Consider the following 24,137-nt stretch of genomic DNA (forward strand, 5'->3'; position numbering starts at 1 on the left):
CACTGGAGTGAAAAACCGTGTGTGTGTGTGGGGGTGGGGGGGGGAAGAGAGGTGGAGGGGGTGGGGCAGGGGGGGAGGTGCGGCTGGTGGCTAGGATGAACAAAAGAGGTGGGCTGTGAGCAGGGTTATTTCTGCAGGACCTTTTTGGGAGACCAAGTACAAAGGACTCACGGAGATAGTAATTCTGGTTGAAGACGTACTTTATTGCCTAGACCTGGTCCACGTGTGTAAGAGAACGATATGGGGAAGCCCAAATTATTCTAAATTGCATTGCTATCAGGATTACAATTATACATTTTTCAAAAAGCATTTGTCCACCTTTTTTGCTGATCCTAGCCGGACGTGAGCCAATCATTTTAGTATGAATCATTTACCTTGGCCAAGGTAAGGGGCATCTTGACAAATACATGAGTAGGATGAGAATGGAGGGATATGGTCCCCGGGAGGGTAGGGGGTTTTAGTTCAGTCGGGCAGCATGATTGGTGCAGGCTTGGAGTGCCAAAGGGCCTGTTCCTGTGCTGTAATTTTCTTTGTTCTAATAACATTCTACTCTCTGGCAGCGTGAGAATACATAGGTCTGTAGACTTCTTGCCCACTGTCTCCAAGCAACCCCAATACGTAGGTCCACAGAGTTCAAAAGTTCTTTTTCCACTGTCTACTTAGCAACCCCTTATCGAGAAAATATCATTACTCTATTCATTCTACTGTCTCGGAAGCTTGTACTTTCTAAAGCTCACACTGATAAGAGAGTCCTTTTTGCTTCTCTCAGTAGCTGTATTGTTTTCAAAGAATGACGTCCTTCTTTCTGAGCTATATCCCCTCATGCTTAGAGCAATGTAATTGGCCAAGATGTATGCTTTTAATACAGAATATAATACATTTTTTAAAATGCATGTTTAAATTCTCTAACAGTGGTTGTATGTGTTTCTACACAAACAGTACCTTTGCAACACCAGGTACTTTGTACTTTTACTATATTCACTCTAAATTAACCTATTGTGATCTATTAGTCATTTTATTCCCAGGTTATCCTGAACCCCTCTAACAAGCAGTAACCATCAGATGTGACAGCACTCATACCTCAGAGTCAGATGGTCATGAATACAAGTCCTACTCCAGAGAATTGAGCAGTAATCTGGACTGACACACTGGCACTGCACTGTAGGAGGTGCCATCTTTTAGATGAAACATTAAACCAAAGCCTGGTCCCTATTCGCAAACAGATATAAAAGATCCCATGGTACTATTCAAACAGGAATATGGGTATTCCACCCAGTGACTATTTACAATATTTATCCCTTAAATAACATCCAAAAACAGATTATCTGGACATTTATCTCATTGCTGTTAGTGGGACATTGCTGTGTGCATATTGGCTGATTCTTTTCCTACATTACTAATGACACACTTTTGATTTGATTTATTATTGTTACATGTGTTAGTATGCAGTGAAAAGTATTGTTTCTTGCGCGCTATACAGACAAAGCATACCGTTCATTGAGAAGGAAACAAGAGAGTGCAGAATTCAGCTTTACAGTCATAGATAGGGTGTAGAGAAAGATCAACTTAATGCAAGGTAGGTCCATTCAAAAGTCTGACAGCAGCAGGGAAGAAGCTGTTCTTTAATCGGTTAGTACGTGATCTCAGACTTTTGTATCTTTTTCCCGACGGAAGAAGGTGGAGGAGAGAATGTCCGGGGTGTGTGGGGTCCTTAATTATGCTGGCTGCTTTTCTGAGGCAGCAGGAAGTGTAGACAGAGTCAATGGATGGGAGGCTGGTTTGCGTGATGGATTGGGCTACATTCACGACCTTTTGCAGTTTCTTGCAGTCTTGGGCAGAGCAGGAGCCATACCAAACTGTGATACAACCAGAAAGAATGCTTTCTATGGTGCATCTGTAAAAGTTGGAGAGAGTCATAGCTGACATGCCAAATTTCCTTAGTCTCTTGAGAAAGTAGAGGCGTTGATGGTCTTTCTTAACAATAGTGCTGGCATGGGGGGACCAGGACAGGTTGTTGGTGATCTGATCACCTAACAACTTGAAGCTTTCAACCATTTCCACTTCACCCCCGTTGATGTAGACAGGGGCATGTTCTCCACTACGCTTCCTGAAGTCAATTACAATCTCCTTTGTTTTGTTGACATTGAAGAAGGTTCTCTATTTCATTCCTGTACTCTGTCTCGTCATTGTTTGAGATCCGACCCACTACGGCGGTGTCGTCAGCAAACTCGAAAATCGAGTTGGAGGGGAATTTGGCCGCACAGTCACAGGTGTATAAGGAGTATAGTGGGGGGCTGAGAACACAACCTTGTGGGGCACCGGTGTTGAGGATGATTGTGGAGGAGGTGTTGTTGCCTATCCTTACTGATTGTGGTCTGTGAGTTAGGGAGTTCAGGATCCAGTGGCAGAGGGAGGAGCCGAGGCCCAGGCCACGGAGTTGAGATGAGTTTCTTCAAAAAAAACTTCAAAACGTGTTAGAAAAAAAAGCACTTTGGGATGTCCTGCGGTCGTGGAACATGAAAGTTCTGTTATGATGTGTTATTTTAATTATTATTTTGGTGTTGCTTGCTCCTGCAAGACCCAGGCTTTACAGATACATAAACACACAAATTACAAAATTTCATGCCATATTTTGGAAGCCTCAGCGTGTGTTCTTACGAGATCCATCAATTTTTGTTCTTGAAAGATGCTGACACATTCTTGTGACAACCACTTGTGTTGAAACAACAGATTTGATGAGTTCAGACTGCCCTCTCCTGACTGTTAGGCAGTAGTGTCACTAGTCAGATAAATCTCCAGCAATCGTACTCTACCAAGGCTCCTTAGGCAGCACCTTCCAAACCCACCACCACGAGCACCTAGATGGACAAGGGCAGCAGATATCTGGGGACACACCACCTGGAAGTTTCTCTCTCAGCCACTCACTTGGAACTATAATCGCCAACTCTTCACTATCGCTGGGTCAAAATCCTGGAACTCACCCCCTCACAGCGCTGTGGTTGTACCCACACCACATGGACTGTGGCAGTTCAAGAAGACAGCTCACCATCACCACCTTCCCAAAAGAAATTAGGGATGGGCAATAAATGCTGGGCTAGCCAGCGACACCCAGAACCCATGAACGAATCCAAGAAAATTTTTTCCTTCATGTCTTCCTACAAGAAAAGTCTCGGGTAGATGTTGACTCTGATCTGTGGGATTCCCTGCCCAGTGAAGCAGTTGAGGCGGTGAATGTTTTTAAGGCAAGGATAGATACATTTTTGAACAGTAAAGGAATTAAGGGTTATGGCGAGCGGGCGGGTAAGTGGAGCTGAGTCCACGAAAAGATCAGCCATGATCTTACTGAACGGCGGAGCAGGCTCGAGGGGCCAGATGGCCCACTCCTGCTCCTAGTTCTTATGTTCTGATAGTGTAAAGTGGGTGAATGTGCATCAGCAACATGCTCAGCAACTCTCTCATTTTTTAAGGCAGGCTTGGCTTAATGTCTCATGTGAAAAAATGGCACCTTCAACAGTGCTGCACTCCCCTAGTACTGCACAGAATTGTCACGATTGCTCGCGTTCAAGTCTCTGGTGGAATTTAACCCAGAACCTTCTAACTCAGAGACGAGAGTGCTGCCCACTGAGAAATCATTGTCATGGAAAAGGGAGCATTGAATGACTTTCCCCCTCAGCAGTGGGCTCAATAACCAGGGAGGCATAGATTTACAGTAAGGAGCAGGAGATTTAGAGGGGAATTGAGGAAGAGAGCTTTTTCACCCAGAGGGTGGTGGGAATCTGGAACTTGTTGCCTGAAAGGGTAGTGCATGTGGGAACCCTCACAACTTTTAAGAAGCATTTAGATGAGCACTTGAAACGCCACAGCACACAAGGCTACAGACAAAATGTTGAAAAATGGGATTAAAATAGATAGGTGTCTGATGGCCTGCACAAAATGATGGGCCGAGAGGCCTCTTTCCATGCTGTTAAACTCCATGGCTGGGATTTTCCAATCGTGCTCACCCCAAGGGAAATTCCCGTCCAAGGTTAACGGATCTTTGCATGGTCCAACCTCCCCCCGCTACGATTTCCGTGGCGGACGGGACGGGAAAATTCTGCCCTATGACTTTGAAAATTCCACACCCTGCACCCTCTCCTCACACCCCAGCTTCATTGCTTCCGTTTAAACCAGAACAGGATGAAAACACGTTGTTAAGGGAACACATTTTGTTTACTCTTGACAATCTGAGGCAGTTTGCAATGCCTCCAAATTCCATTGCTACTGAATACTGGGCAGCAAATACGCAGCGTTCTAATTGTGTGTGTCCTTTTCATCAAGCCCGCCCCCAGATTGATCAGGCAGGGATTGCTGCTGCTCCCACTGACATATATACATATCGTGGGAAATATTTCCCTCTCTGCAGAATTTTAGCGCATTCCCTTAACTTTCTCCCATCCCTGAAATTCAGACTTCACATTCAGTGCAAGCACCAGTCAGCTTTTCAGGGGAGCTGAAAGAAAAAATAAATGTAAAGAACTTACCGATGTTTCTGTAGTAGATGGGCACAAAAACATTGATGACTCGTTCTGTCGCAAGGAGACCCAGGCAGAACAGAACCAGGCCCTGCAGCAAGATATTCCCTTTAGGCCACATGTAGGGCACAAGCAGCTGAACCTTCTTACGGAAGCCTTTCCACGTTGACTGACTGGAGCTGCTCTGATTCAGGAGAGGCTGGAAAGAAAAGCAAAATTTTTCAGAGGCTGAAATTCAAAGATTTCAAACAGGAGACTTGAACTTTTGCCCCCAAACCACCAATAAGATAGGGGCTCAGTTTTAGTCTCCTCATACAAGGAATAATTAATCCAAAAAAAAAGGGGTGCAACGAAGGTTCACCAGCTTGTTTCATGGCTCGAGATGGTTGCCCTATAACGGAAATATTGGCTGGAATTCTACCGCCCCGCCTGCCACAGGAATCGGAGCAGGCGAGGGGTGGGCAATGGAAAGGTCCCTCGAACTCGAGCGGGATTTTATGGTTTCAGGATGAGCAGGACCATAAAATCGCACCCATTGAGAAGCAAGCAACACGCCTATATTCTCCAGAATTTATAAGAGTGAAAAGTGATCTTATTCAGGGCTTGGCAAGGCAGGCGTGGAGAGGCTGTTTCCTGCAGAGTTTAGTAAGGGTCACAGTTTCAGGATAAGGGATCAGACATTTAGGACTGAGAATGGGGGGAAATTTCTTCATGCAGAGGGCTGTGAATTTGAGACCTCTTTACTCCAGTGTTTTGTGTATGCTCAGTGTACTCAAGCTGGAGATCAATAGATACGCTGCACTTCATCTAAAGCAAGCATATAGGTTGGAGGAGAGCGAGAGAAGTTTGGAAGTGGGATCAATAGAATCGCTACAGTGCAGAAGGAGGCCATTCGGCCCATCGGATCTACACTGACAACAATCCCACCCGGGCTCTATCCCTGTCACCTCACATATTCATCCCACTAATCCCTCTAACCTACGCATCCCGCAACACTAAGGGACAATTTAGCATGGCCAATGCACTTAACCCGCACATCTTTGGACCGTGGGAGGAAACTCACACAGACAAGGAAGGAGGGTTGGGGGAGGGATGGGGAAGGTTAGCTAGATTTGAATTTTTTTTGTAAATGTTGTAATTTCTTTGTAACCATTTTCCTAACGTCAGTTGATTACTTTGTGATTAATTATCTTTGGAGAACAAGCATCTGGACCTGAATTTCACCATTGCTAAGGTCACTCTGTCTACTATATGCAAGCGCAATGCAAGATAACCTCCACTTATATAGCACCTTTCATGATGTCTCAAAATCACTCTATAACCAGTTACATACTTTTGAGTTGTAGTCGCTGGTATAATGTCCGAGAGGAGATTTTATTCAAGATCATGAAAGGTCTCGACAGACTAGATAGGGATAAACTTATTCCACTCATGAAAAGACAGAGAACGAGAGGGCATAGATTTAAAGGTAATTTACAAAAGAAGCAAAGGTGATACGGGCAAAAAAAAGCGAGTGGTAAGGGGACTGCCTGAGTGTGGTGGAGGAAGATTCAATCGAGGCGTTTGAAAAGGAATCAGGCTGTTCCTTGAAGGAAGAACGTGCAGGTTCATGGGGAGAAGGCAGGAGAATGGTATTGGGTGAATTACTCACTTGGAGTGCAGGCGCAGAAGCAATGGGCCAAATGGTCTCCTTCTGCACTGTAAACATTCTGTGATTCCTCTACTACCCTCCAAGTTTGAGTAGTCCATACAACACATCTCCTTTTTGTTGATTTTAAAATGCATTTCGCATTTCAATCAATATCGACTTGGTCACTCCTCAATGTCAAAATTAAATAATTTTTTTATATTTCTGTCATCGCTCCAAACTCCTTAATGGTCTCATTTCTATCCCAGCCTTCCTTTTCTTTTAAATTGATGTGCCCACAAAATATTTTACTATTTTATGTACCTTGCTAATTTTTTGATGACTCTCCTGATTGCTTCATTTTCTCTCTTATTGTGCACTCCTCTGCTGTCTGTAATTAATGTATGTCGCTTGACCAACCCCCATTATTCCCTTATATCTTTATTCATCCATGGAACCTCACCAGTGTTTAGTTTAGTCAGCCCCACTTGACCAAATGCAGCATCAAGAAGCAAAACTGGAGTCAATGGGGATCAGGGGGAAAACTCTCCACTTGTTGGAGTCATTCCTGGATCCTCACGGATTGTTCAATGATTCAAATTTCACAGTCATTTTTGAAAAGCTTGTGTGAGGTTGTGGTGGTTGGACGTCAATCTTCTCAGCTCCAGGACATCACTGCAGGAGTTCCTCAGGGTAGACCCGCAATCTTCAGCTGCTTCATCAATGATCTCCCTTCCATTATAAAGGGATGTTCGCCGATGACTGCACAATGTTCAACACCATTCAGAACTCCTCAGATACTGAAGCAGTCCATGTCCAAATGCAGCAAGACCTGGACAATATCCAGGCTTGGGTTGACAAGTGGTGAATATTATTCGCACCACACAAGTACCAGGCAATGACCATCTCCAATGAGAGGGAATCTAACCATCTCCAGTTGGCATTCAGTGGCGGTGCCATTACTGAATCTCCCACTATCAACATTCTGGGAGTTACCATTGACCTGAAACTGAACTGGGGCTACCCATATAAATACTGTGGCTACAGCAGCAGGTCAGAGGCTGGGAATCCTCTGGTCAGTAACCTCCTGACTCGCCAAAGCCTGTCCACCATCTACAAGGCACAAGCCAGGAGTGTGATGGAATACTCCCCACTTGCCTGGATGAGTGCAGCTCCAACAACACTCAAGAAGCTCGACACCATCCAGGATAAAGTGGTCAGCTTGATTGCTAGCCCTTCCACAAACATTCACTCCCTCCTCCCTCGATGCACAGAGGTGGCAGTGTGTATCATCTATAAGATGCACTTCAGAAACTTCCCAAGGCTCCTTAAGCAGCACCTTCCAAACCCACGACCGCTGCCATCTAGAAAGACAAGAACAGCAGATGCCTGGGAATGCCACCACCTGGAGGTTTCCCTCCAAGTCACTCACCATCTTGACTTGGAAATATATCACCGTTTCTTTGTGGTCATTGGGTCAAAATCCAAACTCTCTCCCTAACAGCACTGTGCGTGTTCCTACACCACATGGACTGCAGCGGGTTCAAGAAGGCAGCTCACCGCCACCTTCTCAAGGGCAATGAATGCTGGCCCAGCCAGTGAAGCCCGAATTGCCGAATGAAAAGAAACAAATTGCGGAAAATATTTTTCCTGCATTCTGTCGAACACCGTTTAAAATATTTTCTATTTTTGCTGCCTTTTCATTTCTCCAAGTTCCGCCCTCAGCCTTCAAAACATGTTCTTCTTCAATCTATTAAACTAGCTTTCAGCATATTTTTGTCCTTCTCTATTACCATCTGAAAGGTAGCTCTTGCTTTGATGTTCTCCTACTTTTATTTCTCTTCCCTTTTATTTGTGCTGATTCATTCTCTCGGAGTAGATCCAACAGCGAATCTCAGGCTTTTTACAATTTGGGTTAGAAAGAAGTCCTCTGCACATCCATTGACTCTGTCTACACTTCCTGCTGCCTCGGCAAAGCAGCCAGCATAATCAAGGACCCCACGCACCCCGGACATTCTCTCTTCCACCTTCTTCCGTCGGGAAAAAGATACAAAGGTCTGAGGTCACGGACCAACCGACTCAAGAACAGCTTCTTCCCTGCTGCTGTCAGACTTTTGAATGGACCGACCTCACATTAAGTTGATTTTTCTCTACACCCTAGCTATGACTGTAACACTACATTCTGCACCCTCTCCTTTCCTTCTCTATGAACGGTATGCTTTGTCAGTATAGCGCGGAAGAAAAAATACTTCTCACTGTATGTTAATACATGTGACAATAATGAATCAAATCAAATTCAAACACATGCTGGGAAAATCATTCCCTTATTGCCTCTTCTGTCCAATTATTATCAGGGTACTAGAAATCTTCCATTGTTATTATTATTTTTCAAAACACAATTCCCGAACTTGTTTGCATATTTCTTCCTTGTTCTCGCTCCCAGCAGCTTGGACTGTGTGCTCAGCTCTCTGGCAAGGCAGCTGAAACCTGTTGGACTTTAACCTGGTGTTGTGAGACTTCTGACAAGGCAGCTGAATCCACAGCTCTCAGACTCTGAGGCAAAAGTGATAACAGTGAACCATGACTGCCACCTACTGGACACAACCTGAAAGGACTGAAACCATCATTAGAAACTATGTTGCCTGCACAGGCGTGGCCACATCTGGGGCAGGATGTGTCATTCTAGTTTTCCCCAAATACAGCAAGAATATTCAGAGAAAGGAGGCAGTGCTGAAGGAGTCACTCTAACTAACTATGTGCTTAATGCACCTGTTATGAGGAGAGACTGAAGAGTTCTTGTTTACAGAAAAGGCTCGGTTGGGAGGATTGAAAAATTCGGGAGTGAAAGTTGGGGGTGGGGGCTGTGGGGGTGGGGAAGGGGAGGAAGTATCCTATAAGTGTCAGAATGTAGCATCCCTCTGGTGCTGACCCTGCCAAAGACCATGGGCTTGGATGAGGCTGGGTTGCTCTCTATCCATAGGGGAAATGTTTGTGCCATTGGGGTTCCTGCCTGCCCAAGAGGCCACATATGATGGCAATGGCAGCCCGATTCCTCTTCCTGACTCTTGTACCAGCCCATTCTCTTGTGGAAGGGCTGGTACGAAAATGAAAACAAAAACTGAACAAATGAACTTTGAGGGGTCTTGCCCGATTTCACCAGACACCAGCAACTCCTCAGAAGCCGAGAGGAATCCCAGGTCCCACCCAGTTCCGTACTGACTGGCATCGAGTCAGCTGGAGGAACTGCCCATTTAAACCAAAGCGCTTTATATCCTGGGCAAGATCCTGGCCCTTCTCCTGTGCTCTACTGTCAGGGTTACTTTGGGTACGGTCTGTGGGGATATGGCCTGTCTTGAGAAAACTGATGAATCTTTAAGCCTGTTCCACCATTCAGTGAAATCAGAGCTGATCTGTACATTAACTCCAGCCACCTGCCCTGCTCCATATCTCCAACTAGCAAGAATCTGTCAAACACGGGTTTTTAATTATTCATTACATTGACAGTTTTTATGAGAGAGTTCCACATTTCCAGCAGCCTTTACTTGCAAGTGTTTCCTTACTTCTCTCCTGCCTTTGATTTTAAATTACTAAACGACTGCACTTTGTTCTAAATACACACACCTTCATCCTCAGGTTCCCAAAGCTCTCTCTCACTACCCCACCACCAGCAGAAAAAGTTTCTCCCTGTCCAATCCTACCAGTTCTCTCCAAAATCCTAGAAATAAAATTATTTCTTCCAATTTCCGTTTTTAAAAAATTTCTTCACAGAATGTGCGCTTCGCTGCCTCGGCTAACGCTTACTGGCCACGAGAAGGTAGCGGTGGTAGTTGATGTAATCCCTCCTCAATTTGTTCACATTCGTGGGAATCTGCACAGCTGTCCTTCCAAGGCCGACACATCTTTTCTAAGGCCAGAACCGTATACAAGATTCCATATGTAGTCTAACCAAGGCTTTGTGTACTTGTAGAGAAACTTTCACCCACTTTTAATCTAACCTTCTAGTTCCAGAGCTTAACGTTCCGTGATCCTGATCATTTTTATACCTGACTGCTACAGTTTGGTGATAGAGTCATAGAGGTTTACAGCATAGAAACAACCCCTTCAGCCCAACTTATCCATGCCGCCTTTTTTAATAAAAAAAACCTTTAGTTCCAATTGCCCCATTTGAGCTAGTTCCATTTGACCCATATCCCTCCAAACCCATCTTAGCCACGTAACTGTCTAAATGCTTTTTAAAAGACAAAATTGTACCCACCTCTACTACTGCCTCTGGCAGCTTGTTCCAGACACTGCCCGTCTGGACATTTTTGTATCTCTCACCTTAAACCTGTGCCCTCTAGTTTTAGACTCCCCTACCTTTGGGAAAAGATATTGACTATCTAGCTGATCTGTGCCTCTCATTATTTTATAGACATAGAACATAGAACATAGAACAGTACAGCACAGAACAGGCCCTTCGGCCCACGATGTTGTGCCGACCTTCATCTGAAACCAAGATCAAGCTATCCCACTCCCTACCATCCTGTTGTGCTCCATGTGCCTATCCAATAACCGCTTAAATGTTCCTAAAGTGTCTGACTCCACTATCACTGCAGGCAGTCCATTCCACACCCCAACCACTCTCTGCGTGAAGAACCTACCTCTGATATCCTTCCTATATCTCCCACCATGAACCCTATAGTTATGCCCCCTTGTAATAGCTCCATCCACCCGAGGAAATAGTCTTTGAACGTTCACTCGATCTATCCCCTTCATCATTTTATAAACCTCTATTAAGTCTCCCCTCAATCTCCTCCGCTCCAGAGAGAACAGCCCCAGCTCCCTCAACCTTTCCTCATAAGACCGACACTCCAAACCAGGCAGCATCCTGGTAAATCTCCTCTGCACTCTCTCCAGCGCTTCCACATCCTTCTTATAGTGAGGTGACCAGAACTGCACGCAATATTCCAAATGCGGTCTCACCAAGGTCCTGTACAGTTGCAGCATAACCCCACGGCTCTTAAACTCCAACCCCCTGTTAATAAAAGCTAACACACTATATGCCTTCTTCACAGCTCTATCCACTTGAGTGGCAACCTTTAGAGATCTGTGGATATGGACCCCAAGATCTCTCTGTTCCTCCACAGTCTTCAGAACCCTACCTTTGACCCTGTAATCCACATTTAAATTAGTCCTACCAAAATGGTGACCTCTATAAGATCACCCCCAAGTCTCCTACGCTCCAGAGAAAAAAGTCCCAGTCTATCCAGCCTATCCTTATAACTCAAACCATCAAGTCCCGGTAGCATCCTAGTAAATCTTTTCTGCACTCTTTGTAGTTTAATAATATCCAAAGGATATTATTAAACTAGAAAGAGTGCAGAAAAGATTTACTAGTCCAATGATTTACAAGTCCAAAGAAGTTAAATCATTTTGAAGGGATTCAGTTTGAGACAGCCACAAATCTGCACCTGGGGTTACAGGCACAAGCTTTGAACAGGGAGAATAGGGAAGATAGAGGTTTATCTAATTTACACCATGAGCATTGAACGTATGGCATGGACTGTGTCATGTTTCTGCTCTTTTGAATGAGCCAGTTAATGACAGAGCTTTTCCAATTCCTTCATTATAACAGAATGTCATTCTCCTCTTTTCTGGAGACTCACCATGGTCACCCCTCCTCAGCTATTCCTGCAACATCACGTTGGGGAACTGGTTCTTGGAGAGAGGAGTCTGTTCAGTTCAGCAGAGGGAGCGGAAGCAGCATTTCGGATAGGCCCACAGGCGCCTGACTATAGAAACGCACACTGCCAGCTGAATCCTACTAATATTGCCCACTCAGCTGAAACTGTGTGTTTCTAGAGTCTGGCGATTCCAGAGCTTTTTTCCCCTCGACCCAACAATAAAATCAACTGAGCCCTCTCCCACTGAAAATGAAATGAGGCTCCCTCTTCTCCAATGTCACAGATTAGCTGAGGAGTAAACAAGGCCCAAAATGGAGGAAAGATCAAGTAATTGATGAATAAGGAATAAACATTGTGACTGTGCATACTTTGTGAATTAGATTAGATTGATTGGGTGGAGAGGCGGTTGATGGAGAGCCTCTGATTAGGATGAGAAACCTTTAGACTTTATGTATAGGTGTGTACTTATGAAATGGGTAGTTTAGTTCTTTGGCTGAGGGCAATTATCTGAAAGCAATGGCTTCTTCTTGCATGCACTGGTTTTAACGGGGATTGGCTTTATTTCACAACCAGCAATTTTACTTTTGTCTCTGGATATTGGGTCTACTATTCTAAATATTATGTATTTAGGAAAGTTGGATGACTAACCATTGTACTTATAAAATATATGTATATGCTCATTGCTATTTCTAAATTTTAAAACTGCATCTTGGCTGAACCTACGTCTGTTTGTCTGTGGACTTCAACAAAAGAAGCCAATATGCATCTCGTTCTGTCCAAGGAACCTCTTATTTTGTTTTTGTGGAATGGTAAGGGGCTGGAGGTGGATAAAGCCTCCTGTTTTAGATTCTGGAAGTCCTTGCAGCAGTTCTACTCTCAAAGAGAACAAAGAACAAAGAACAGTACAGCACAGGAAACAGGCCCTTCGGCCCTCCAAGCCTGTGCCGCTCCTTGGTCCAACTAGACCAATCGTTTGTATCCCTCCATTCCCAGGCTGCTCATGTGACTATCCAGGTAAGTCTTAAACGATGTCAGCGTGCCTGCCTCCACCACCCTACTTGGCAGCGCATTCCAGGCCCCCACCACCCTCTGTGTAAAAAACGTCCCTCTGATGTCTGAGTTATACTTCGCCCCTCTCAGCTTGAGCCCGTGACCCCTCGTGATCGTCACCTCCGACCTGGGAAAAAGCTTCCCACTGTTCACCCTATCTATACCCTTCATAATCTTGTATACCTCTATTAGATCTCCCCTCATTCTCCGTCTTTCCAAGGAGAACAACCCCAGTCTACCCAATCTCTCCTCATAGCTAAGACCCTCCATACCAGGCAACATCCTGGTAAACCTTCTCTGCACTCTCTCCAATGCCTCCACGTCCTTCTGGTAGTGCGGCGACCAGAACTGGACGCAGTACTCCAAATGTGGCCTAACCAGCGTTCTATACAGCTGCATCATCAGACTCCAGCTTTTATACTCTATACCCCGTCCTATAAAGGCAAGGATACCATATGCCTTCTTCACCACCTGTGTTGCCACCTTCAAGGATTTGTGGACTTGCACACCTAGGTCCCTCTGTGTTTCTATACTCCTGATGACTCTGCCATTTATTGTATAACTCCTCCCTACATTATTTCTTCCAAAATGCATCACTTCGCATTTATCCGGATTAAATTCCATCTGCCACCTCTCCGCCCAATTTTCCAGCCTATCTATATCCTGCTGTATTGCCCGACAATGCTCTTCGCTATCCGCAATTCCAGCCATCTTCGTGTCATCCGCAAACTTGCTGATTACACCAGTTACACCTTCTTCCAAATCATTTATATATATCACAAATAGCAGAGGTCCCAGTACAGAGCCCTGCGGAACACCACTGGTCACAGACCTCCAGCCGGAAAAAGACCCTTCGACCGCTACCCTCTGTCTCCTATGGCCAAGCCAGTTCTCCACCCATCGAGCCACTTCTCCTTGTATCCCATGAGCCTTAACCTTCTTAACCAACCTGCCATGTGGGACTTTGTCAAATGCCTTACTGAAATCCATATAGACGACATCCACGGCCCTTCCTCCTGCGATTCCATTGCTACAACCCTCTCTCTGCTATCAATAACCTCCTCAAAACTTAACCAATTTCTCCAAACTCCTCCTCTCTGATCCCACCTCTTGCTTGTTTTTTTAAGTCAGGCTCTTCAGTATTCTGGTACAGAGCGCGGTGATTCAGGAAGCAGCAGCAGGTGGGTAGAAGAGAAGATGAATTAAAAGAAAATTGTCAAAATTAGCGACACTCGACAGCAGTAACTGAGAGAGGCCAGCTGAGAACGCCCTTTACAGGCGGCATGGAGACAGCACTGATAAGACAAGCATTCCATTTTATCAACAATAAAGTGCTTCACATGAATTTTCAACCAGGTTGATTTTGTGGAGCAGCAGCAGTGGGAAAAACCTACTCGATATCCTCAGCTTCATCTCCCACCAAAAACACATTTTGTTTTCATAGAATGGTTACCGCACAGGATGAGACCCTTTGGCCCATCAATGCTCGTGTCAGCTCACTGCACGTGCAATTCACGTAATCCCACTCCCCTGCCCTTTCCTCAAAGGCTTGCAAATCTTTTTCTTCAAAATATAACTATAAGGCATAACTATAAGGTTCATGGTGGGAGATACAGGGATGTCCGAGGTGGGTTCTTCACTCAGAGTGGTTGGGGTGTGGAATGGACTGTCTGCTGCGATAGTGGAGTCAGACACTTTAGGAACTTTCAAGCGGTTATTGGATAGGCATATGGAGCACACCAGGATGATAGGGAGTGGGATAGCTTGATCTTGGTTTCAGATAAAGCTCGGCACAACATCGTGGGCCGAAGGGCCTGTTCTGTGCTGTACTGTTCTATGTTCTATGTTCCTGATGCCAGTATCTGCAGTAATTTGCCTTTATTCAAAGCCCAGGGATTGCGTGCCTACTATTCCTGACACCTATCCAGCACCAAGGACATTGCTTAACAGGTGCCCAGTCCTCCTTTGCCTTGCTGGCTTATGGGACCCTACCTGCCAACCTTCAGCTGGTTAGCTTCTTAAGATGCAGATAACCTGTCTGACTCTTTAAAAATTACACCTTCTAGCACTTGCAGGCTTGATGAGCTTAACTACAATATTTTAATTGGTCTGAATTGAAGGGAGACTCCTTAACCCACACTGCTCATTATTGCCAGCTCTGAGAACAGCATCTTGAAATTAACACACCACCCACCATCGCTACTTTTTAATGCCCACCCAATCCTGTTGTCATCTTCAAAAGACTCTTAAAATTCAATCCATGGCTACAGTCAGGGCTGAGGTCTAAATATACCAGGTTATATCGTCAATGGAAAAATGGCAGAGTGGAGGGATAGTTTTAGAAATAAAGGATGAAGTAACTTCAATGAATAGAGAAGGTATAATGAGAGGTAAACAGGTGATGTAGACCTACGGATGCAATTAAGAAATACTAAAATATTTAAGACAGTGCTGGGTGCTGTGTGGAGGCCCCATGGTGACAGGAGTGAAGTGTCTGATTGTATAAATGTAAAGATTTAAAATTGACGCAAACGTGTAGCAAAGTCACGGCGGTTTGAATGGAAAATTTAAATTTCATACGGATTGTGATCAGCCAACTTGCTGCACACGCCAGAAAGATGGTAAAATCTGGTGAACTGGTGCGATGACAATAATCTCTCACTGTACTGTTCTATGTTCTATATATTATCCAATTTTCTTCTGAAATCCACAATTCAGTCTGTCTCCACCACATTCAGGCCCCTTGCTGATTCCAGCACTAGCCACGAGCAACATAAAACAGTCTTTCCGTGTGTCACCACTGCTGCTCTTGCCAATCATCTTAAATCGGTGCCCTCTGGCTCCTGTTCCTTCTGCCCATAGGAACAGTTTCTCTGTTTGCACTGTGCAGAGTCCTCGTGATCGTGAGTACCCCTACTAAATCTCCCCTTCCCGAGGAGATCAGTCAAATCTTCTCAACCCCATTCACGTAACTGAAGTTCCACAACCCTGGAACCATTCTCCTGAATCCCTGGAGGGGAAGAGAGTTTCCAGGGTGTGTTCCAAAGAATTTTCTGCATCAGTATGTTTCCTGCCCAATGAGGAAGAAAGCATTACTGCATTTGGTGCTGAGGAACGAGGCGGGTCTAGTGTCAGGAGAGGACTATTTAGGAAACAGTGACCATAAAGCAAAGAACACGGAACAATTCAGAGCAAAAATAATCCATTAGGGGAGGGACACTACGGCGAGCTAAGAACTCATAAGTTTCAGTCAGGTCTCCTCACATTATTCTGTAATGAATACAGTCCCAGTTGAACTAATCTCTCCTCACAGGACAGTCTCAACTCCTGTATCAGCCTAGTCCCATTGCACTACCTATCTGCTAAGTAGGGAGACCAAAACTGTACACACTATTCCAGATCTGGTCTCACCACGGCCCTGTATAACTGCAATAAGACATCTCTACTTCTCAACTCAAAACCTCTTGCAATGAAGGCCAACATACCATTGGTCTTCCTAATTGCTTGCTGCACCTGCCTCTCCACTTTGTGACTGGTGAACAAGGATACCTAGATCCACACTTCCTAATATATCACCATTTAAATAATAGTCTTCCTTGCGGTTTTTCACACCGAAGTATATATATATATTCACATTTAGCTACATTGTACTGTACCGGCCACATGTTTACCCACTCACTCAACTTGCCTAAATCACCTTGAAGCCTTCTTGCATCCAGCCCAGTTTTGTGTCATCAACAAACTTAGAAATGTTACATTTGGCTCCCTCATTAGGGACATTTATATATAACGTGAACAGCTGGGGCCCAAGCACTGGGAGGCTAGGGAGGAAATTGCGGATCCCCTAGCCGAGATATTTGAATTATCGATAGTCACGGGTGAGGTGCCTGAAGATTGGAGAGTGGCAAATATTGTGCCTTTGTTTAAAAAGGGCTGCAGGGAAAAGCCTGGGAACTAGAGGCCGGTTAGCCTCACATCTGTGGTGGGTAAGTTGTTGGAAGGTATTTTGAGAGACAGGATCTACGGGCATTTAGAGATGCAAGTACTGATTAGGGACAGTCAGCATGGCTTTGTGAGTGGAAAATGTCTCACAAATTTAATTGAGTTTTTTGAAGGGGTCACCAAGAAGCTAGATGAGGGCAGTGCAGTTGATGTTGTCTACATGGACTTTAGCAAGGCCTTTGACAAGGTACCGCATGGTAGGCTGTTGCATAAAGTTAAATCTCACGGGATCCAGAGCGAGGTATCTAAATGGATACAAAATTGGCTTCTTGGTGGTTGTAGAGAGTTGTTTTTCAAACTGGAGGCCTGTGACCAGCGGTGTGCCTCAGGGATCAGTGCTGGGTCCACTGTTATTTGTCATTTATATTAATGATTTGGATGAGAATATAGGGGGCATGGTTCGTAAGTTTGCAGATGACACCAAGATTGGTGGCATAGTGGACAGTGAAGAAAGTTATCTTCAATTGCAACGGGATCTTGATCAATTGGGCCAGTGGGCTGACGAATGGCAGATAGAGTTTAATTTAGACAAATGCGAGGTGATGCATTTTGGTAGATTGAACCAGGGCAGGACTTACTCAGTTAATGGTAGGGCGTTGGGGAGAGTTATAGAACAAACAGATCTAGGGGTACATGTTCATAGCTCCTTGAAAGTGGAGTCACAGGTGGACAGAGTGGTGAAGAAGGCATTCGGCATGCTTGGTTTCATCGGTCAGAACATTGAATACAGGAGTTGGGACGTCTTGTTGAAGTTGTACAAGACATTGGTAAGGCCACACTTGGAATACTGTGTGCAATTCTGGTCACCCTATTATAGAAAGGATATTATTAAACTAGAAAGAGTGCAGAAAAGATTTACTAGCATGCTACCGGGATTTGATGGATTGAGTTATAGGGAGAGGCTGAATAGACTGGGACTGTTTTCTCTGGAGCGTAGGAGGCTGAGGGGTGATCTTATAGAGGTCTATAAAATAATGAGGGGCATAGATAAGGTAGATAGTCAATATCTTCTCCCAAAGGTAGGGGAGTCTAAAACTAGAGGACATAGGTTTAAGGTGAGAGGGGAGAGATACAAAAGTGTCCAGAGGGGCAATTTTTTCACACAGAGGGTGGTGAGTGTCTAGAACAAGCTGCCAGAGGTAGTAGTAGAGGCGGGTACAATTTTATCTTTTAAAAAGCATTTAGATAGTTACATGGGTATAGAGGGATATGGGCCAAATGCGGGCAATTGGGATTAGTTTAGGGGTTTTAAAAAAAAAGGGCAGCATGGACAAGTTGGGCCGAAGGGCCTGTTTCCATGCTGTAAACCTCTATGACACTGATCCCTGCGGTAGCCCACTAGTCACTGCCTGTCAATTGGAAAAAGATCCACTCTCTGCTTCCAATCTCTCAGGCAATTCTCGATCTATGCATACTCTATTCCAAGTACTTTACTTTTGCCCACTAAAGTGAGAGACTTTATCAAAAGCCTTCTGAAAGTCCAAATACACTACATCTGGAATACACTGGAAACCATGGATGAACAGGGATAGCCACTGCTTGCTGAAGTCCAGGCGTTCAAGTCAGGTGACACTGACCTATACAAGAAAGCCAGATATGATGATAGAATGATAGAATCCCTACAGTACAGAAAGAGGTCATTCGGCCCATCGCGTCTGCACCGACCACAATTCCACCCAGGCCCTAGCCCCATATCCCTACATATTTTACCCACTAATCCCTCTAACCTACGCATCTCAGGACGCTAAGGGGCAATTTTAGCATGGCCAATCGACCTAACCCGCACAATCTTTGGTCTGTGGGAGGAAACCGGAGCACCCGGAGGAAACCCACGCAGACACGAGGAGAATGTGCAAACTCCACACAGACAGTGACCCAAGCCGGGAATCGAACCAAGGTCCCTGGAGCTGTGAAGCAGCAGTGCTAACCACTGTGCTACCGTGCCGTGATCTAAGGAGATCCATCAAAGATGCCAAAAGACAATACCAGACCAAGCGAGAGTCCTAGGCTAGCCACACCGACACCTGCCGGAGTATATCAAGAGTGCAAGCTCCACTTCCATGACTTCCGTTAGATTAAGCTTGTTTTTTACTCCCCTTAAAGATTACTAATTATGTTCGGGGAAGCGAGGGGAGGAAAGCATAATGCCGACTGGCCAAGACTGCTTGTTTAATGTTCTCCAATACATCAGCCATATGCCAAGAATTGGGATTTCAGATATGGTTCCTTGCATTTTGAATTCCTAAACAAAAATGAGTAACAGATACTATAATTGGACATGTGATCTCAATATTTGCATGGTGCATACATGGGAACTTTATCCATTTGTATTTCTGTTAGTACAATAACAGTGCAGGTTTATAGATCATTGTGACTGCTATATTTCCTTAAAGAATGGTGGTAGATGTCTGTTAAGCAAATATACATGTGAAGTATATTTACCATATTGTGTGCAAGGTGTTTTCTACAAGACAACTCGAATAACATCATTGGAGCCATACCTGCTTTTGTTAGCAATTTCTATGAGGGAGGAATGTACTTATTAATCGGTGCTATCGATCAGCTGATACCTGCTGCACTGACCAGGTAAACCTGCTGAACAAGATATTTGGTAGCTTATGAGTGTCTTTATGGATCCTGCACATTTAAAATGCTAGCATTACATATACCCATTGCTGTGAATTCACCAGAGATTTTATTTTTTATTAGTTATTCTTTCATGAAATGTAGGCCTCACTGGCAAGGCCAGCATTTGCTGCCCATCCTCAAACTGAGTGGCTTGCTTGGCCATTTCAGAGGGCTGTTAAGAGTCAACCACATTGCTGTGGGTCTGGAGTCACATGTGGGCCAGACCAGGCAAAGACAGCAGATTTTCTTCTCTAAAAGACATTGGTGAATCAGGTGGAAACTGAACCCATAACCTCGGAGCATAGGGCTAGACCTCTGTATTACTAGTCCAGTGACGCTACTCTATAGCAAGAGGGACACCAATGGGCTGTTTTATTGCATTCTGCTATTTCCTGATATGGAACACAAATTGAAGCCTGTAACATTGCACACCAGAAGATTGACTTTGGATGAATTAAATTGAACCCTCCCTATCTGTTTAAATGGATTTAACAGAGCGTAGGTAGAAAATCTAATTCCTCTAGTGAGGTAAAGAACAAGGGAACATAATCTTATAGTTAGATCTATTTAGGAAGGAAATCTCAAGTATTTTTCCACAAAAAGGATAGTTGAAGTTTGGAATGCTCTTCCCAAAAAGGCTATAGGTGATTAGAAGCAATCGGAGCTTTCAAGACGGGGATCAATAGCTTTGACAAAGGGTCATCTGGACTCGAAACGTCAGCTCTTTTCTCTCCTTATAGATGCTGCCAGACCTGCTGAGATTTTCCAGCATTTTCTCTTTTGGTTTCAGATTACAGCGTCCGCAGTGATTTGCTTTTATCAATAGATTTTTGTTGGGTAAGGGAGGTTAAGGTGCAGATCAGCCATGATCAAGCTGAATTGTAGTTCCTGTTCCTATATTTGCATGTTTAACAGATTCATTCTGACACATTGGGGTCAACATTAACCCCCACACGATATGCCCAAACCATCAGTCATCACTTATACGGTAGTAGGTTGATTTGGGTGTAGGTTGGTAGTAGGTTGGTTTGGGTGCAACTGGGTCACCTCTTGGAGAAGCGGGACATGTCGATAATATTTAAAGTCAGGCTTCTTCAGCAGAATTGGGAATCTGATTTAAATTTAATGGTTTCTAACCTGGTTTTCAATTGCATTTTCCAGCACTGCTTGTGAGCCAGGAGGAGCAAGAGCTCATTCCCAATTCCTCAAGGAAGTCTGTCCATCACAACCTCTCCTTGGTGCCACAAACTGCCAACCTCACTTCCGCCCACTACACCAACCCCCGTGTTTCAAGGCAACGTGCCATCTGTGATAGAACACAATAAGATTGGATTTAAAACAGAAAATGCTGGAAAATCTCAGCAGGTCTGTGGAGAGAGAATAGAGCCAAGGTTTCCAGTCAGAATGACCCTTTGTCAAAGCTGACTCAATTTAGAGAACGAGAGTCCAAATAACACTGTGATAGTTTGAAAATTTGAATTCAATTTAAAAATAAATCAGGAAATATCAGGAAGTGACCAAGATGCTATCTGACTGTCCTATGAACCCAGTGATCTTATCGCTGTGGCCCAGTGGTATTATCGCTAGGCTATTAATCTAGAAACTCAGCTAATGTTCTGGGGACCCGGGCTCGAATCCCGCCACGGCAGATGGCGGAATTTGAGTTCAATAAAAAATATCTGGAATTAAGAATCTACTGATGACCATGAAACAATTGTCGATTGTCAGAAAAACCCATCTGGTTTAGGGCGGCACGGTAGCACAGTGGTTAGCACTGTTGCTTCACAGCTCCAGGGTCCCGGGTTCGATTCCCGGCTCGGGTCACTGTCTGTGTGGAGTTTGCACATTCTCCTCGTGTTTGCGTGGGTTTCCTCCGGGCGCTCCGGTTTCCTCCCACAGTCCAAAGATGTGCGGGTTAGGTTGATTGGCCAGGTTAAAAATTGCCCCTTAGAGTCCTGAGATGCGTAGGTTAGAGGGATTAGCGGGTAAATATGTGGGGGTAGGGCCTGGGTGGGATTGTGGTCGGTGCAGACTCGATGGGCCGAATGGCCTCCTTCTGCACTGTAGGGTTTCTATGATTTCTATGATTTCTACTAACGTCCTTTAGGGAAGGTAATCTGCTGTCCTTAGCTGGTCTGGCCTACATGTGACTTCAGAGCCACAACAATGTGGTTGACTCTCAACTGCCCTCCAAGGGCAACTAGGGATGGGCAATAAATGCTGATGTGGGGATGCCGGCGTTGGACTGGGGTAAGCACAGTAAGAAGTCTCACAACACCAGGTTTATTTGGTAGCAATTACCATAAGCTTTCGGAGCACTTATGGTATTTGCTACCAAATAAACCTGTTGGACTTTAACCTGGTGTTGTGAGACTTCTTACAATAAATGCTGGCCAGCCAGCAATGCTGGTGTCCAATAAATGGAAAAAATACTGGTTCAATTATGTCCCTTAAAACAGCCATTTCTGTCACTTATTTCATAACTTCAGCCAATGAAGCACTTTCTAAAGCATATTCATTGTTATAATATAGGAAACATGAAACATATAGTCAATTTGCACAGTCCCACACAGGGGAGGGAATCTGCTTTAACTAGTGTGGCCCATATCCCAATCCAATCCCACTAGCAATTGGAAACTGGACTGGGGTAAGCACAGAAACTAGCAATTCAAGGAGAACCACCCTCACCAAGGTGACTAGAGACAGGCAATATATACCAGGCTTGCCAGCAATGCTCACATTCCTGAGGACTAATAATGAGTAAAAACTCGATACAGCATCAGCATGGGGTACAGTCGGAGGGTAGATGGGTATCAGCAGATTATACTGATACTTGATTAAAGTGACCACATACAAAATGTGCCAGATTGGCTCAGTTGGTGCACATAAAGCAGACGTCTGAGCTTTATGAGAACAGGAGTAGGTCATTTAGAATAAAAACAGGAAATGCTGGATAAACTCAATAGGTCTGGCATCATCTGTGAGAGAGAGAGTTAACATTGCAAGTCCATATGACCCTTCTACAGAACAAATCTATGCCACACTCCCTCCAAGGCCAATACATCTTTCCTAAATGGTAGCGCCCAGTACTGCCCACGGTACTCTAGCATGACTCCTATTCTCACCATTCCAGTCCTCTGGATCAAAAGTCCAGCAGTCCATTAACCTTTTTGCTGATCCACCTAGTAATATGGATGTCCAAGTACTCCTTGGACCTCCATCTCCTCACCATTTTTAAAATATCATTTTGATCTTTTTTTTCCAGTCTCGAGGAGGAAGCCCTCATTCACATTGAAACACATTTGCCAGTTTAGCCCATTCACTACGAATATATCTTTGCAGTATTATACTTCCATCTAGACTGCTTACAATGTCGCCAATCTTGGCATCATCAGTAAAATTTAATATGTGGTTTTCCACCACACTGTCTAAGCCATTAATAAACATGGTGAATAGCTGAGGTCCCAACACAGATCCCTGTGAGGTACCGCCACTCATATCCTTATACTTACTTAGAGTACCCACACATCCATCTCCTGGCGGTCACTTACTGACCTTAACACTGGCTGATACCGCAGTACAATACTGAGGGGAGGGGAGATGCTGAAACATCAGGGATACTTCTTTCAAATATTAACCTGAGGCTCTGTCTGCCTGAAGGTGCGGGTTGAAAACTGTAAATGGATAAGCTGGCATTCTGAAAGAATGAAATCACCTGATGCAATCTTCAGATTTTATTTATTCTTCAAAGGGAGAGTTTTACTGGCGTTTTTCAAGAAAAATTCAGGAACCCGGGTTCGATTCCCGGCTTGGATCGCTGTCTGTGTGGAGATTGCACGTTCTCCCCATGTCTGCGAGGGTTTCCTCCGGGTGCTCCGGTTTCCTCCCACAGTCCAAAGATGCGCAGATCAGATGAATTGTCCACGCTAAATTCTCCCCCAGTGTACCCGAACAGGCGCCGGAGTGTGGTGACTAGGGGAGTTTCACAGTAACTTCACTGCGGTGTAAATGGAAGCCTTACTTGTGACTAATAAAATAAACTTTTTTTTCTGGTGTACAATGTATTTTTTGAATAATGACTTCTTCGTTAGAGGACAACTGACCTTGATATCATATGGTCACTTGTTGCATTTCAAAGCAATTCATAGAGAAATCGATATTTTGCCGTCACAGGTTACATGAGCAGTCATTTTGCACACAGCAGGATCTCACAAATTGCAAAGAGATGCTTTGTTAATTTAAAAAGTTGAATGAGTGGGGGGGATATAGATTGAATTCCAAATTCTTCTTTAAATTGTGCCATGGGAACCAGTGAAACAGGCAAATTCAATGCCTTCTGAAAGACAGCACCCACAATATAATAGAGTACCCCTCAATACTACAAAACAACGAACTCAGACGTGAGATATTATCGACTGAACTGGTAATGATTAGTTTTAAAGAAAGAAATATCACGACAAAATAACCACACATAGTTATGAAGTAATTGCACCCAAATCCAATTATTTTGAGCCTCGATTTAGTGATCGCACTCTGGGTCTGTGAGTTAGAACTTGTACATTTAAGTCCCACTCTGTAGAGTTCCCGGCACAAAATCCAGCTGACACTCCAATGCAGCACCGAGTTGGGCCTAAAAGATCCCGTGACACTATTGGA

General features: G+C 44.5%; 1 protein-coding gene across 3 annotated transcripts in view; it reads right to left on the reverse strand.

Annotated features, from left to right (window-relative positions):
- The window catches only part of LOC144503469 (ATP-binding cassette sub-family B member 6-like), a 181,796-nt gene that overhangs the window by 134,359 nt on the left and 23,300 nt on the right, over positions 1 to 24,137 (reverse strand). For all 3 annotated transcript variants that reach the window (XM_078227807.1, XM_078227805.1, XM_078227808.1), the window contains exon 4: positions 4,521 to 4,710. In XM_078227807.1, coding sequence (XP_078083933.1) covers positions 4,521 to 4,710 — 190 coding nt within the window. The remainder of the gene's footprint in view (positions 1 to 4,520; positions 4,711 to 24,137) is intronic.

Source organism: Mustelus asterias, chromosome 14, assembly GCF_964213995.1.
Source record: "Mustelus asterias chromosome 14, sMusAst1.hap1.1, whole genome shotgun sequence".
NCBI classification, from domain to species: domain Eukaryota; kingdom Metazoa; phylum Chordata; class Chondrichthyes; order Carcharhiniformes; family Triakidae; genus Mustelus; species Mustelus asterias.